At 38.1% G+C, this 13,408-nt stretch overlaps 2 protein-coding genes across 2 annotated transcripts in view; one reads left to right on the top strand and one right to left on the bottom strand.

Annotated features, from left to right (window-relative positions):
- LOC136244529 (uncharacterized) overlaps nucleotides 1-13,408 on the bottom strand; it is a 36,012-nt gene that overhangs the window by 9,495 nt on the left and 13,109 nt on the right. Inside the window, exons 5-6 of the mRNA XM_066036105.1 lie at nucleotides 12,146-12,193; nucleotides 10,468-10,542 (exon numbers count right to left, since the gene is read on the bottom strand). Of these exons, the coding sequence (XP_065892177.1) occupies nucleotides 10,468-10,542; nucleotides 12,146-12,193 (123 nt within the window). The remainder of the gene's footprint in view (nucleotides 1-10,467; nucleotides 10,543-12,145; nucleotides 12,194-13,408) is intronic.
- Nucleotides 1,253-2,540, top strand: LOC136244820 (nuclear respiratory factor 1-like). The gene is made up of 2 exons (XM_066036369.1): nucleotides 1,253-2,160; nucleotides 2,210-2,540. The coding sequence occupies exons 1-2, from the start codon at nucleotides 1,737-1,739 to the stop codon at nucleotides 2,470-2,472; spliced, it is 687 nt and encodes a 228-aa protein (XP_065892441.1). The 5' UTR covers nucleotides 1,253-1,736; the 3' UTR covers nucleotides 2,473-2,540.

Raw genomic sequence — 13,408 nt, 5'->3', positions numbered from 1 at the left:
AGTACACGATCAGTATGTTCGCTTCCTTTGATAATGGCTCCTTCTTCTGGAACTGTTTCAGAAAAGGCAGCACTTGCTAAATCTTTTCGGAATCCAATCAGAGTGCCATCACATATAATGGTTTGTGGTGCTAATCCGCATAGGTGACAATTGAATGATTCATTCCAGTTAATGTCCAATAACCTTGCAAATGCATTCCAGGCTTGCCTCAAGAGATTAACATGAACTGGTTTGGATTCACTTTGAATGTAAAATGACTTACAGCTTGAGCGATAGAATGCTATTAAGGGATTTCTTCCTTCCAGCATTAAATGGAGATATAGTAGCAAAAATCCATAATAAAACATATGCTTTCCATCCAGGTTAAAGATCAGGTCTCCTTGTCCATCATACTCAAGTCTGCATTTACATTTTCCTGTTGTTGGCCGATAGTAGGCTGTCCTTTCTAAATCATCTATTGTCACAGCTTCCTTGTATATTGTAACACCTTTTCTGGAAATCCAGTTACGTGAAACAGGATCATCCATGTTGAAAGAATTTCCATGAGCACATGTTGAGGAATCACTTTCTGAAGGAATTAATTGTAGTGGAAATTCACATTTACCCATTTCATGTTTGTCATGCAGGCGCCTAAGGTGTCTAGGTAATGGATAGGGAATTGGCTTGTATGAAATTGAGGTGTAGCTAGATTCTTCAGAGAAATTCTCTATCAAGTCTAGGTGAACATTATTACTACTGCACCATTCTTGAGTTTGGGTAACATGGTGGCAATCATATTCACAAGTTAAGCAGTACAATTTCTTACTTCTTTTGTGGCCTACTAGCCCATAAGCATTGCCGTCAAATACTGATATTAGGAGAGGAGTAAAACTAATTATGTCTACCACAGGTTCATCATTATCAGTATCATCACTGTCCGAAGAATGATCTAAAACATCAAAGAGATTTTCAATAGACTGGCTGTGAATACAGTATTCAGATGCTTCCATTTTAATGATCATTTCAAATTCTTCTTCCTTTAATATTGTAGGCAAGGAACAAATCCTAAAGTTCTGTTGTTTGGAAGCTGGACATGAACACAGTAATACTGCAAATGCAGCTGTAGAATCGGTCCTCCTTACTACCTTTCTTTGAACCAAGCAATAACCCTCTTTTAGAATCCCTTTATCATCACAATCGGCTATCACAAATCCATCATTGCATTTGAGAGAAAAATATCGCCCTGAGAGTTTCAAATTTCTAATGTAAGCTGTCTTCTTTGGGAAATCACCTAACTGTGGATTTGCATGGCAGTATTGTGACTATTTCACTTCAAATTACCTGCTTGTGATGATAGACTTCTTGCTCTAGAGTTGCTTTTTGCTGAATTCCTTTCTGTGTAAAACATGCAGTAACTACACATAAAACCATTATTTGTAGTATATACCTTCTTGCAGACCAAATTCTTCTTTGCTGCATACTGCTTTGGCTGTACTCCTTTCCTAGCTGCCATGATATTAAAATTTCACCCAAAAGTGAAGAGTGAAATTTTATTCTATGACCTTTAGGCATAAAGGAAAAGTCTGTGCTGATGTAGCAGACTTATGGTTGTAATTATTTACACTGTGATACTTAGCAGGTGAGTAATGTCTTAGAGGTGTCAATAGTGTTGATGTGTTTGAAGTAGACCTATGCTGTTTAGTATTTAACCATGAAGTCAGATTCTAGGCTAGCAGTTGGAGTTAGTGAGTGAAGTGATGGCAGCAAATAGGAAGATAAACAATGATGCAAGGGATGTGAAGAGAAAGCTTGATGTGATATCAAAGAAGTGTCAAGAGCTTGGCCAGCTTGGAGTTGCAATTGGATTTGCCTACTCTTCAATGAAAACTAACAGCCTCAATGTCTTTGGAGACAAAAGGATTACCAGGGTAATTGAAGCTCACAAAGAAGAGATCTTATTAAGCAGTGATTGGATGGAAGAAGAAATAGAAATCACCAATCCCTCCATACTTCTTGCACCTTTGCCAGATAAACTATGTTACCTCAACGGGTTGACAATGAAATCAATTATTAGAGGAATATTGAAGGATACTGGCATAACTTGGAGTTCTCCTAAGCCTACATGGTGGCCTGATGACATTCCATTTCAAAGTGTTACTAATCCACCTCCAGATTATGAAGGTAAGCTCTATGTATGTTATAAAAGCCTTAACTAATCGACTCATTTTAGGGAATTGGAGCACTGCTCTGAAAATCATTATCACAAAGTGTTATGCACATTATGGCTTGGATGTCGAAACATATATTCAACAGGAGCCAGAAGATCCTAAAGATAGAAATATTCCTCCTGTTGATATTGACCGGGCACCCACAACACAAGTGGAGGATGCTAGCACTAAAGCACCCATTAGAAAAAAAAGGAAGGGATACGACCCGCTTGATGGTGAAGAAAGCACTCCCATTGCACTTAGGAAAGGACGCAGGAATCATTAGCTATATACACTGATAGGTGTTATTAACAACTCATTTTTAAAAGTAATCTTTTCTTTGACAATTGTATAGTGTACTCTTAAAACTGTTGTTCTCTTAGTAGCATGTAGTCTTAGTATTAAATTGACTGATTGTTTGAGTGATGGTTGGTAGTTATGCAAAATACGTAAGCTAACTATGTGACCAGACTATACATCAGACAAAGGAGCGCATGCACAGTAATATAGAAATTGTAACTTGATGGCAGTCAAATCCTTAAAATAATTTTGTGTTGTCTAAATACATCAAACAGTACGATAGTACTGTTTAAGTAGGTTTCCATATGAAATCGACGGCGCCCGCCAAATTGTTGCCTCTAAAAAGCAACCCAGAAATATTGCACGCAGCCAAAATCACCTTTACGGAATAGTTATAGTCCATCTAACAATGATCAAACCGTTTAAAAAAAGAAAACGTTTACAGTAAGCCAAATATCGAATTTTAAAAATCGCCAAAATCCGGATTTTTCGTCTGCCTGCCAGCCTGCCTGCCAGCCTGCCAGCCTGACCACATTCGCAAGGCTAGAGGCCAAACGAAGCAGCGCACCACCACTATCTTTTGCCACAATATTAAACTCACTGGTGGCATGTGCCTTTTCGGGTTCCGACGAGTGTATGCCATCTGCGCTTTGCCTTTCCTTTTATCTTCAATTACGGATCGTCTTTCTTCTTCAGTCAAGGAAACCATGCGAATGTGTTAATTACTTCAAATCGACACTTTCCATATAGAGCAGCCGTATTGGACACCAGAATACATTTTAACAGCTTACTAAGAAGAATAGATGCTTAGAATTAGCTAAACGAGCAAGTGAAATAATAACACGCTGCCACGCCCATATCAATTAGCTAATGCACGCGCTCGTTTCCAACGATCGGGTATACTGACTACGCCCATTACCAATTGTCTAGCTGTATTCGACTACAGAAAACAAGCGTACATGCCTCCAATTGAGAGATTGAGATACTCGTGTGAAATCGGCAGCAAGATCGAGATACTCTAATAGAGCAGTCAGAGCCAAAGGTACTAAAATACCATCATCTATATGCTATATCAAAAAAAGTTAAGAAACTAGTGATTAAAAAATTATTAATTCTAAAAATGGAAGTAGGTTCCAGCGATAAAAAAAACTATGGAAACAAGTGATATGCATGGTGCCAGGTATTACAACATATAGCTATGTGAGAAAATCCCTACTTTGACATTAATTGACCAGATGGTGGTAAGATGTCAAAGTACGGATTTTCTCACATAGCTATATGTTGTAATACCTGGCACCATGCATATCACTTGTTTCCATAGTTTTTTTATCGCTGGAACCTACTTCCATTTTTAGAATTAATAATTTTTTAATCACTAGTTCTTCTAAAGAAGGTGTTAACATGGAGGATCAACACCTTATTGAAGTCAAAATGGTTTCCTCCTAAATGATAAAAAGGAAAGGCACAGTACAGAAGATGGATGGATATTCAAAAGGCACATGCAACCAGGGAATTTATTATTCTGACATGAAGTGCATGGTGGCCATACACTGCTTCATTTGGTCTCTAACTTTGCAATTTATCATAGTTAGGTTATAAAGGCAGAGCAAATTTATGACTTAGTCTGACAAAACCTGGATATAGCCCATGACAGCAAGTTTGATTTTTTTGTTTCAAATGCACATCAATTCACTATCAGATTTTAATGTAAGAAACAACAAATATGTTTTTTCTGGCTGCATTTATCAAGTTCAATGGTGAACACACACATACGATCTGGGGTTTTCATGGAGCCCTGGCCAATCAGGAGATGGCTGTAAGTAGTACAGCTCTGCAGTGGTGGGTAAAAGCCTGTGGTGTTAATTTGCCAGCTTTTAGCAATTGTTATACTGTCGTTCATTGAAATGCATGCATAGCTTGAAACAAGCAGTAACTGCTGTTTTACTTTGTGATAATTGATAGTGTGATAGATTGGGTGTGCGTCTATATATTATACGTCAGGCACCATTCATTCTTTTAATACACAGGTGCACCAATCGTAATTATGTTATAATAAAGTGCAATAAAATATGGATCATAGAAGTTAAAAGAAGGAACAAGGGAGGTTTCCTATTATACCTGCAGATAATCCCTAATTCACCTGCAGCTATAGGAAACCTCCCTTGTTTCCTTACTTTTAAATTCTACAATCCCTAACTGAACTTGAAATTCCATTGCACCTGTTGGTTTAATAGGCAAAACCGTCAGCAAAAAGGTACATAAAGAAGGACAAAGTGAGTCCATGATGCACTCATTGCATGATGCATCTCTGGAAGAAGCAACATTGAATAGTGAAGAAATCAAACCTGTAGTTGAGCTACACCCTGTACTGTATGCTAGGCTGAAAGCAGTCAGTCAGTTAGCGGAAATTCTGTTAAACACAACTTCTTATACAGTAATAAATCATAGAAACTTATTGGAAGGGTTTAGAGAATGGGTCTGAAAATATTTTTGAGCTTGGGTGTGTCTACCCAATGCTGCCAAGCTGTTGTTGCTGCCTGCTTGCCTTGCAGCTGTGGCCAGGAGGCAGGCAAGAATGCAGGCAGACTAAAAATTTGAGTTTTGGCAAAGGTTTTAAATTCAATATTTGGCCTCGTATAAGGATTTTTGTGCTTAACAATTGATTGCATTGCGGCTATTCCGTAAAAGTGATTTTTCTCCAGTGTAGTTGCCTTTGACAGCAGTATTCTTGTGGGCATGTGTCAGTTCGGTGGAATCCCACTAAATCGCACTATACCTGACTGTTTGACAGTTGACCTCTTGTATACTTTGTCGCCTTTTATTTTCGCCATCTGTTCTCATACGAAATCATTCATAACTTCTTAAAATTGCATCAAGTAATTTTAATGTTTTACGATACACAATTTAAAATCAAAGAAACTTTTAATGTGAATGGCAACAAATGTATTCCAATATTGGATGGCAAGAAACATCCGAAAATGGATGGCAAGAAATGTATTCCAATATTTGATGGCAAGAAACATCCAAATTTGGATGGCAACAAATGTATTCCAATATTGGATGGCAAGAAACATCCAAATTTGGATGGCAAGGAATGTATTCCATTATTGGATGGCAAGAAACATCCAAATTTGGATGGCAAGGAATGTATTCCAATATTGGATGGCAAGAAACATCCAAATTTGGATGGCAACAAATGTATTCCAATATTGGATGGCAAGAAACATCCAAATTCGGATGACCAGAAATGTATTCCAATATTGGATGGCAAGAAACATCCAAATTTGGATGACCAGAAATGTATTCCAATATTGGATGGCTAGAAACATCCAAATTTGGATGGCGACAAATGTATTCCAATATTGGATGGCAAGAAACATCCAAATTTGGATAGCGACAAATGTATTCCAATATTGGATGGCAAGAAACATCCAAATTTGGATGATTGTTGCATAAATCTCTCACTATATAGAGATATGAGCAATAATCATCCACTTTTGGATGATTTTGTTCCTTTGCAATAATCATCCAATTGTGGATGAAAATGTGAGGTCAATAAACATCCAAAAATGGAAACGAACCATACCTCTGGATTTCACATCTTTTTTCACCATAGCCTTTCTGAGGGCCGCACACTTTTTTTACAGCTTAGCTGTTTTGGATTAGATTTCATTTCTTTTTGTATTTGTATACCCCAAAGCCGGCCTATGGCCAGCTTTGGGACTTTTTTAACCTATGTTTTTTTTCTTTACTACAGGAAGAAGAAAAGATGAAGTAGATGTACTTTAAATATTTTATCAGTAAATGTACAAATTATATATATAATACATATGTGACCGGATTTGCGAAAGGGGTCTTCCACACACATCCAATTTGCCAACTTTGACAATTGATAACTTCAGATTGGAAAGAGCTATTGCCTTGAAATTTGGGCAGTGATGAGCACCACTATAGCTGAATACATGGTGAAATTTTCAGGTTAATATGTTACTTGAACACTGAGTTATGGTCTCCAACGTTTACAGAATTGGATGTGTGTGGAAGACCCCTTTTCGCAAATCCGGTCACATATATTGATTACAGAAATCTCCATGGTGGTTTCTTTGTAACTGAACACTCTACAAGGTGACTTCTTCTAATTGCTCTCTCTACAGGGTGAATTGTTTGTAGCTGAACGATCTACAAGGTAACTTCTTCTAGCTGATCTCTCTACAGGGTGATGTGTTTGTAGCTGAATTCTGTACAGGTGATTTGTTTGCAGCTGAGATCTTTACAGAATGGTTTATTTGTAGCTGAACTCTCTAAAAGGTAACTTCTTCTAACTAATCTTTCTACAGGGCAATTTGTTTCTGGCAGAATTTTCTACAGGGTGATTTCTTTGCAGCTGAACTCTCTACATGGTGGTTTCTTTGTAGCTGAACTCTCTACAAGGTAATTTCTTCTAGCTGATCTCTCTACAGGGAGATTTGTTTGTAGCTGAACTATCTACAAGGTAACTTCTTATAGCTGATCTCTCTACAGGGTGATTTGTTCGTAGCTGAATTCTGTACAGGTGATTTGTTGCCAGCTGAGCTCTTTACAAAATGGTTTCTTTGTAGCTGAACTCTCTCCAAGGTAACTTCTTCTAACTGATCTTTCTACAGGGTGATTTGTTTGTAGCTGAACTATCTACAAGGTAATTTCTTCTAGCTGATCTCTCTACAGGGTGATTTGTTTGTAGCTGAATTCTGTACAGGTGATTTATTTGCAGCTGAGCTCTTTAAAGAATGGTTTCTTTGTAGCTGAACTCTCTACAGGATGATTTGTTTGTAGTTGAAATCCCTACAAGGTAACTTCTTCTAGCTGATCTTTCTACAGGGCGATTTGTTTGTAGCTGAGTTCACTACATGGTGGTTTCTTTATAGCTGAACTCTCTACAAGGTGACTTCTTCTAGCTGATTTCTGTACAGGGTGATTTGTTTGTAGCTGAACTCTCTACAGGTGATTTGTTTGTAGCTGAACTCTCTACAAGGTGATACTTCTAGGTGATCTCTCTACAGGATTCCTTGTTTCTAACTGAATTCTCAACAGGGTGATCTGTTCATAGCTGAACTTTCTACTGGGTGATTTGTTTGCAGCTGAACTGTCTAAATGGTGGTTTCTTTGTAGCTGCACTCTCTACAAGGTAATTTCTTCTAGCTGAACTCTCTACAGGGTGACTTGTTTCTAGCTGATCTCTCTACAGGGTGATCTGTTCATAGCTGAACTTTCTACAGGGTGATTTATTTGCAGCTGAACTCTCTACAAGGTGAATTCTTCTAGCTGAACTCTCTACAGAGTGATTTATTTTTTGCAGCTGAACTCTCTACATGGTGGTTTCTTTGTAACTGAACTCTCTACAGGGTGATCTGTTCGTAGCTGAACTCCCTATAAGGTAACTTATTCTAGCTAATCTTTCTACAGGGCGATTTGTTTGTAGTTGAGTTCTCTACAGGATGATTTGTTTGCAGCTGAACTCTCTACATGGTAGTTTCTTTGTAGCTGAACTCTCTACAATGTGACTTCTTCTAGCTGAACTCTCTACAAAGTGACTTGTTTCTAGCTGAACTCTCTACAGATGATTTGTTTGCAGCTGAACTCTCTACATGGTGGTTTCTTTGTAACTGAACTCTCTGCAAGGTGACTTCTTCTAGCTGATCTCTCTACAGGGAGATTTGTTTGTAGCTTAACTCTCTACAGGTGATTTGTTTGCAGCTGAACTCTCTACATGATGGTTTCTTTGTAGCTGAACTCTCTACAAGGTAATTTCTTCTAGCTGATCTCTCTACAGGACGATTTGTTTGTAGCTGAATTCTCTACATGATGGTTTCTTTGTAGCTGAACTCTCTACAAGGTGATTTCTTCTATAGCTGATCTTTCTACAGGGTGATTTGTTTGTAGCTGAACTCTATACATGATGGTTTCTTTGTAGCTGAACTCTCTACAAGGTGATTTCTTCTATAGCTGATCTTTCTACAGGGTGATTTGTTTGTAGCTGAACTCTCTACATGATGGTTTCTTTGTAGCTGAACTCTCTACAAGGTGATTTCTTCTATAGCTGATCTTTCTACAGGGTGATTTGTTTGTAGCTGAACTCTATACATGATGGTTTCTTTGTAGCTGAACTCTCTACAAGGTAACTTCTTCTAGCTGATCTCTTTACAGGACAATTTGTTTGTAGCTGAACTCTCACATGATTGTTTCTTTGAAGCTGAACTCTCTGCAAGGTGATTTCTTCTAGCTGATCTTTCTACATGGTAATTTGTTTGTAGCAGAACTCTCTACAAGGAAACTTCTTCTGGCTGATCTCTCTACAGGGAGATTTGTTTGTAGCTGAACTCTCTACACGTGATTTGTTTGCGGCTGAATTCTCTACATGATGGTTTCTTTGTAGCTGAACTCTCTACAAGGTAACTTCTTCTAGCTGATCTCTTTACAGGGTGAATTGTTTGTAGCTGAACGGTCTACAAGGTAACTTCTTCTAACTGATCTCTCTACAGGATGATTTGTTTGTAGCTGAACTATCTACAAGGTAACTTCTTCTAGCTGATCTCTCTACAGGGTGATTTGTTTGTACCTGAATTCTGTATAGGTGATTTGTTTGCAGCTGAGCTCTTTACAGAATGGTTTCTTTGTAGCTGAACTCTCTACAAGGTAACTTCTTCTAGCTGATGTATCTACAGGGTCACTAGTTTGTAGCTGAATTCTCTACATGGCGGTTTCTTTGTAACTGAACTATCTACAAGGTGACATCTTCTAGCTGATCTTTCAACAGGGTGATTTGTTTGTAACTAAACTCTCTACAAGAAAACTTCTTCTAACTGATGTCTGAACAGGGTGAATTGTTTGTAGCTGAACTCTCTACAGGATGATTTGTTTGTAGCTGATCTCTATACAGGTTACTTATTTCTAACTGATCTCTTGAATTCTGTTCAGGGTGACTGCTCTATTAGGATGACTGCTCTATTAGAGTATCTCGATCTCGCACTTGCTGCACCAAGTTGGATTTCGTGTTATAACTCCGTGGCTTTAAGTCTGATTCTTCTACACCATTGAAGAGCCTTTCTAAGATGATAACTCCATCTATACAGCGATTTTCAAAGCATTACCCCAAGCAGTTTACCTGGTAGGCGTGGCAAGCAGTCGTTTTATATTAGCTAATCTCGATTGCGTAATTGTTACACACTGTTGGTTTTTTCGTTGTATCTTCCTGGTTTTTAGCTCGATTTCTTTCAAACCACAAAAGGTTTGAGGTTCAATAGTTAACCTATTCACCCACCGATTTTCAGCTTCTTCCCATACGCGGTTTACCCTGTAGGCGTGACAACATATTGGTATTATGTTTCGTGAATAATCGCTCATAACTCTTTGCCTGTTTATCGTATTCCAGCCAAAGTTGGTACAGAGATGCGCCTTTATACCCTCCTTCTGTGTGCCAAATTTCAAGGCGATCGGATAAGGCGTTCGCGTTTTATAGCAGTTTTTGTAAGTGTGCGAAAAGAGGAAGAAAAATAAGAAGAAAAAAAAAACGAAGAAACTAAGCCAATTTTTGAAGTCGCATATCTCGGGAACGCTTGAAGCGATTTCGCTCAAATTTGGAATGTGGAGTGCTGAAGGTGGAGGGAGTGTCCACAGCAAAATTCGTGTTGTTTCATCAAGGCAGCACAGAGCTACGGAGGTGCGAAAATTGCGTATTCTTTCTTCCTGTCAATATACTCACGGGGTTGCGCGCCGGCTTCTTGGGCCGCACGACACACTACCGTGTGTCTTGATCACGGTATTGCATGCCGGCTTCTTGGCCACATGACACACTACCATGTGTCTTGATTTTATCACTCTGGAGTTCTTGTAACTGGTCTGCTGACTACAATTCACAATTTTCTATGTATACTGTTTACCACTGTGACATATTACAATATCAAATGTTATAATAATATCATCCAGTCATTACTATATACTTTACCTGTAGGAGTAGGTGATGGTATGACTGAAACTGGCATTGATGATGTAGTAGCTTCATGCACAAGATCATAGCTACCTACACATATATAGTACACACACTAAAACTACTGTTATACAGGACAACACACATGTCAACATCTGATTCAGAATAATTGAGGCATTGATTTTCTGTACTACCTTTCTTAAGTAGTCTATTAGGATATTTGAAGCACTTCTGCTACTGTAAAAGGTGAAGACACCCAGTAGTACCTGTCACTGTTCAACAGGTTCACAGGGCACAATGACTACACCCATTAATGATCTAGTTGGACCCTTCTACTTGTATGAGTAAAAACAAATAAGGTACAAAAATCCACACAAAACAGCCAAGCTGTGAAAAAATGGTGCAGCCTTTATAAGCTTGGGTGAAAAAGTTGTGAAATCAACAATGGCGGCCAAGAAATGGCTGCATTGATGTAAATATATCCACAGGTGTAAGGAAAAATAAGTTCGATTAGGGAAACAAGGGTCGCCTACACCTGCAGATATATTAGAGGACATTTAATCCCTAATTAAATGTCCTCTAGTATATCTGCAGGTGTAAGCGACCAGCCTTGTTTTCCTACTTTTTTCTATAATCCCTAATCAAACTTAAAATTTCTAATATTTCCTTATACTTATTTGTTTACTTTTTTGTAACATTATTATGACTTCTGCACATACTGTACCAGAAGAAAGAATGGTGCCTGAGTTTATGTTTTTGTCTGAACACGTGCCCCAACTATCAATTACTGACTGGAAAGTAAAGTGGCCATTACACTTCACTTTCACCTACAGTATGCTCAGTCCGTTACACAGTGCTACAAATGAGAGAAGCGCCTCTCCAATCAATCCAGTCACCGCTAAAAAATACGGACAATGTGTGTACTCCAATTATCAATTACTGACTTGAAAGTGAAATGGCCATTACGCTTTGCTTTCAGCTATGTTCAGCCCGTTACATACTGTTACAAGCAAACAACAGTAAAAGAAAAGTGCCTCTGCAATCAATCCAGTCTCCACGAAAAATACAGATGATTCCTGTTACCAAACATAGCTGGGAAGCCATTGTGCTACTGCAATTTAACACCATGGGCTGTCAGCAAAAAGAAATGGGACACAAAGGAGGACAAAGGTAAGTCCATGATGCGTGCATTGTACATACTGCAGTATGCCAAAAAGCACCTGTCGGGCTGACACAGTGTTGAACAGTGAACCGTAGTCTTAGCTGCTATTCAGTTACGCTTGCCTGAAGACATCAGGCAGTTAGTCAGTCAGTAGAAAATTCCATTGAATAAAAAAATTTTATTAAAATTTTAGCAACCTATTTGAAGCATTTAGGGTCCTACTGAATGGGTTTGGTTTTGCATAACCAATACTGCCAAGGCATCAAGATAATCTTGTGAAGCTGGAATTTGGATGATTTTTTTGGACAGAAAAATCCCAATCTCCATGATTCCTAATATACAGTACTACCATACTGTATAATTAACATCACTGCAACTATTACTTGGCCAACACTCCTGATTTCACAACTTTTTTCACCCAAGCTTATATAGACCGCACCATTTTTCACAGCTTGGTTTTTTAGTGTGGATTAATAATGACTAAATGTATACAACAACTGGCACTTTTACAACAATACGCACATAAATACATACTTGTACTTAAATCAGAGGTTGGTGACATGGAACTAGTGTGAGTGATACCTATCACAGATACAATACAATGTAAAATACAATTTTAAAAGAGATCTGTACAATGTGATTAGTGTTGCACCGATATGCATTTTTTCACATTTGCCGATACCAATTATTTGCCTATTCCTGTAACCGATATGCCGATATTTACCGATATTCTTCAATTCTTCAGAACAGAGGAGGAGGAGCAGAAAATCACCTAAAGTTTATGTGTATAAACTGCATTTGTAATGATAATGTAATTAATTGCGTGGGAAGCTGACTTATACAATGTTTTCTACAGTTTTGCTACTATCTCCTTTCATGGAAAAGGAAGCCAAGTAGTTATAAAACAGCTAAGCCAGCTTATCAAACAGTGCTTTCAGTGGGACTACAGACCCTCTGTGAAGAGTGATCAACTAATTGTGTGGGCGGCTGATAAGTATACACAGCCTGCTATAGCCTTGCACCCATACTTTTGCAAACAAACAAGCCAAAACAGTTAAAAAACAGTTACAGCAAACCACTTACTGCTACATTCACCACCTTCTTTACTTTCACCTGTTCATTGCCGTCAATTTAATGATTGATTGTGAGTTTCGGTTAATCGGCAAATTATTTCCGCTTCATAGCCGATACCGATACTTGTAAAATTAACTAATATCGGTTGTTACTGATAATTCAACCGATTATCGGTGCAACACTAAATGTGATATACCATACTGTACACGATAATCCTAATATATAGGGCTGTAGGATGAAGACCTGGTTCCGGATTTAGAATAACTGTCTGTATGCACCTACCAAATGAGTAAAACCAGCTGGTGTGTGAGAAGTGAAGGTTGCATGAACATTGTAATAAAGTTTCAGGAAGGTAAACTTTAATACTGGCTGTCACTAATATAAGGTGGTTACTTTGCACCAGTTTGAAATGTGAAATAGAACACATTCTAGTTAAAATTGTGCTCAATTTGTTGACTAGAAAAAGCATCAATTAATGATAATTGATGTGCTACACCATTGGTTTTGGCCTTGGAAACACAAATGATTTGGAAACTGATATGTTGCTATGAATATCTCAATGCAAAACAATCTGGTACAAAGTACGGCCAATAAGTGATCACCTGAAATAATCCCAAGTAACAGCCTTTGATCTTCGCATGCAAACAGATATGTAAATGAAAACTACACTGATATTTGAAGTACCACAAAAGTATCTTGTCTGCACATGAAGCCATAGTAACA

The sequence above is a fragment of the Dysidea avara genome, chromosome 14 (genome assembly GCF_963678975.1).
Source record: "Dysidea avara chromosome 14, odDysAvar1.4, whole genome shotgun sequence".
In the NCBI taxonomy this organism is placed as follows: domain Eukaryota; kingdom Metazoa; phylum Porifera; class Demospongiae; order Dictyoceratida; family Dysideidae; genus Dysidea; species Dysidea avara.
Note: the sequence above shows the minus strand (reverse complement) of the source record. Positions and strands in the feature narration are given on the sequence as shown.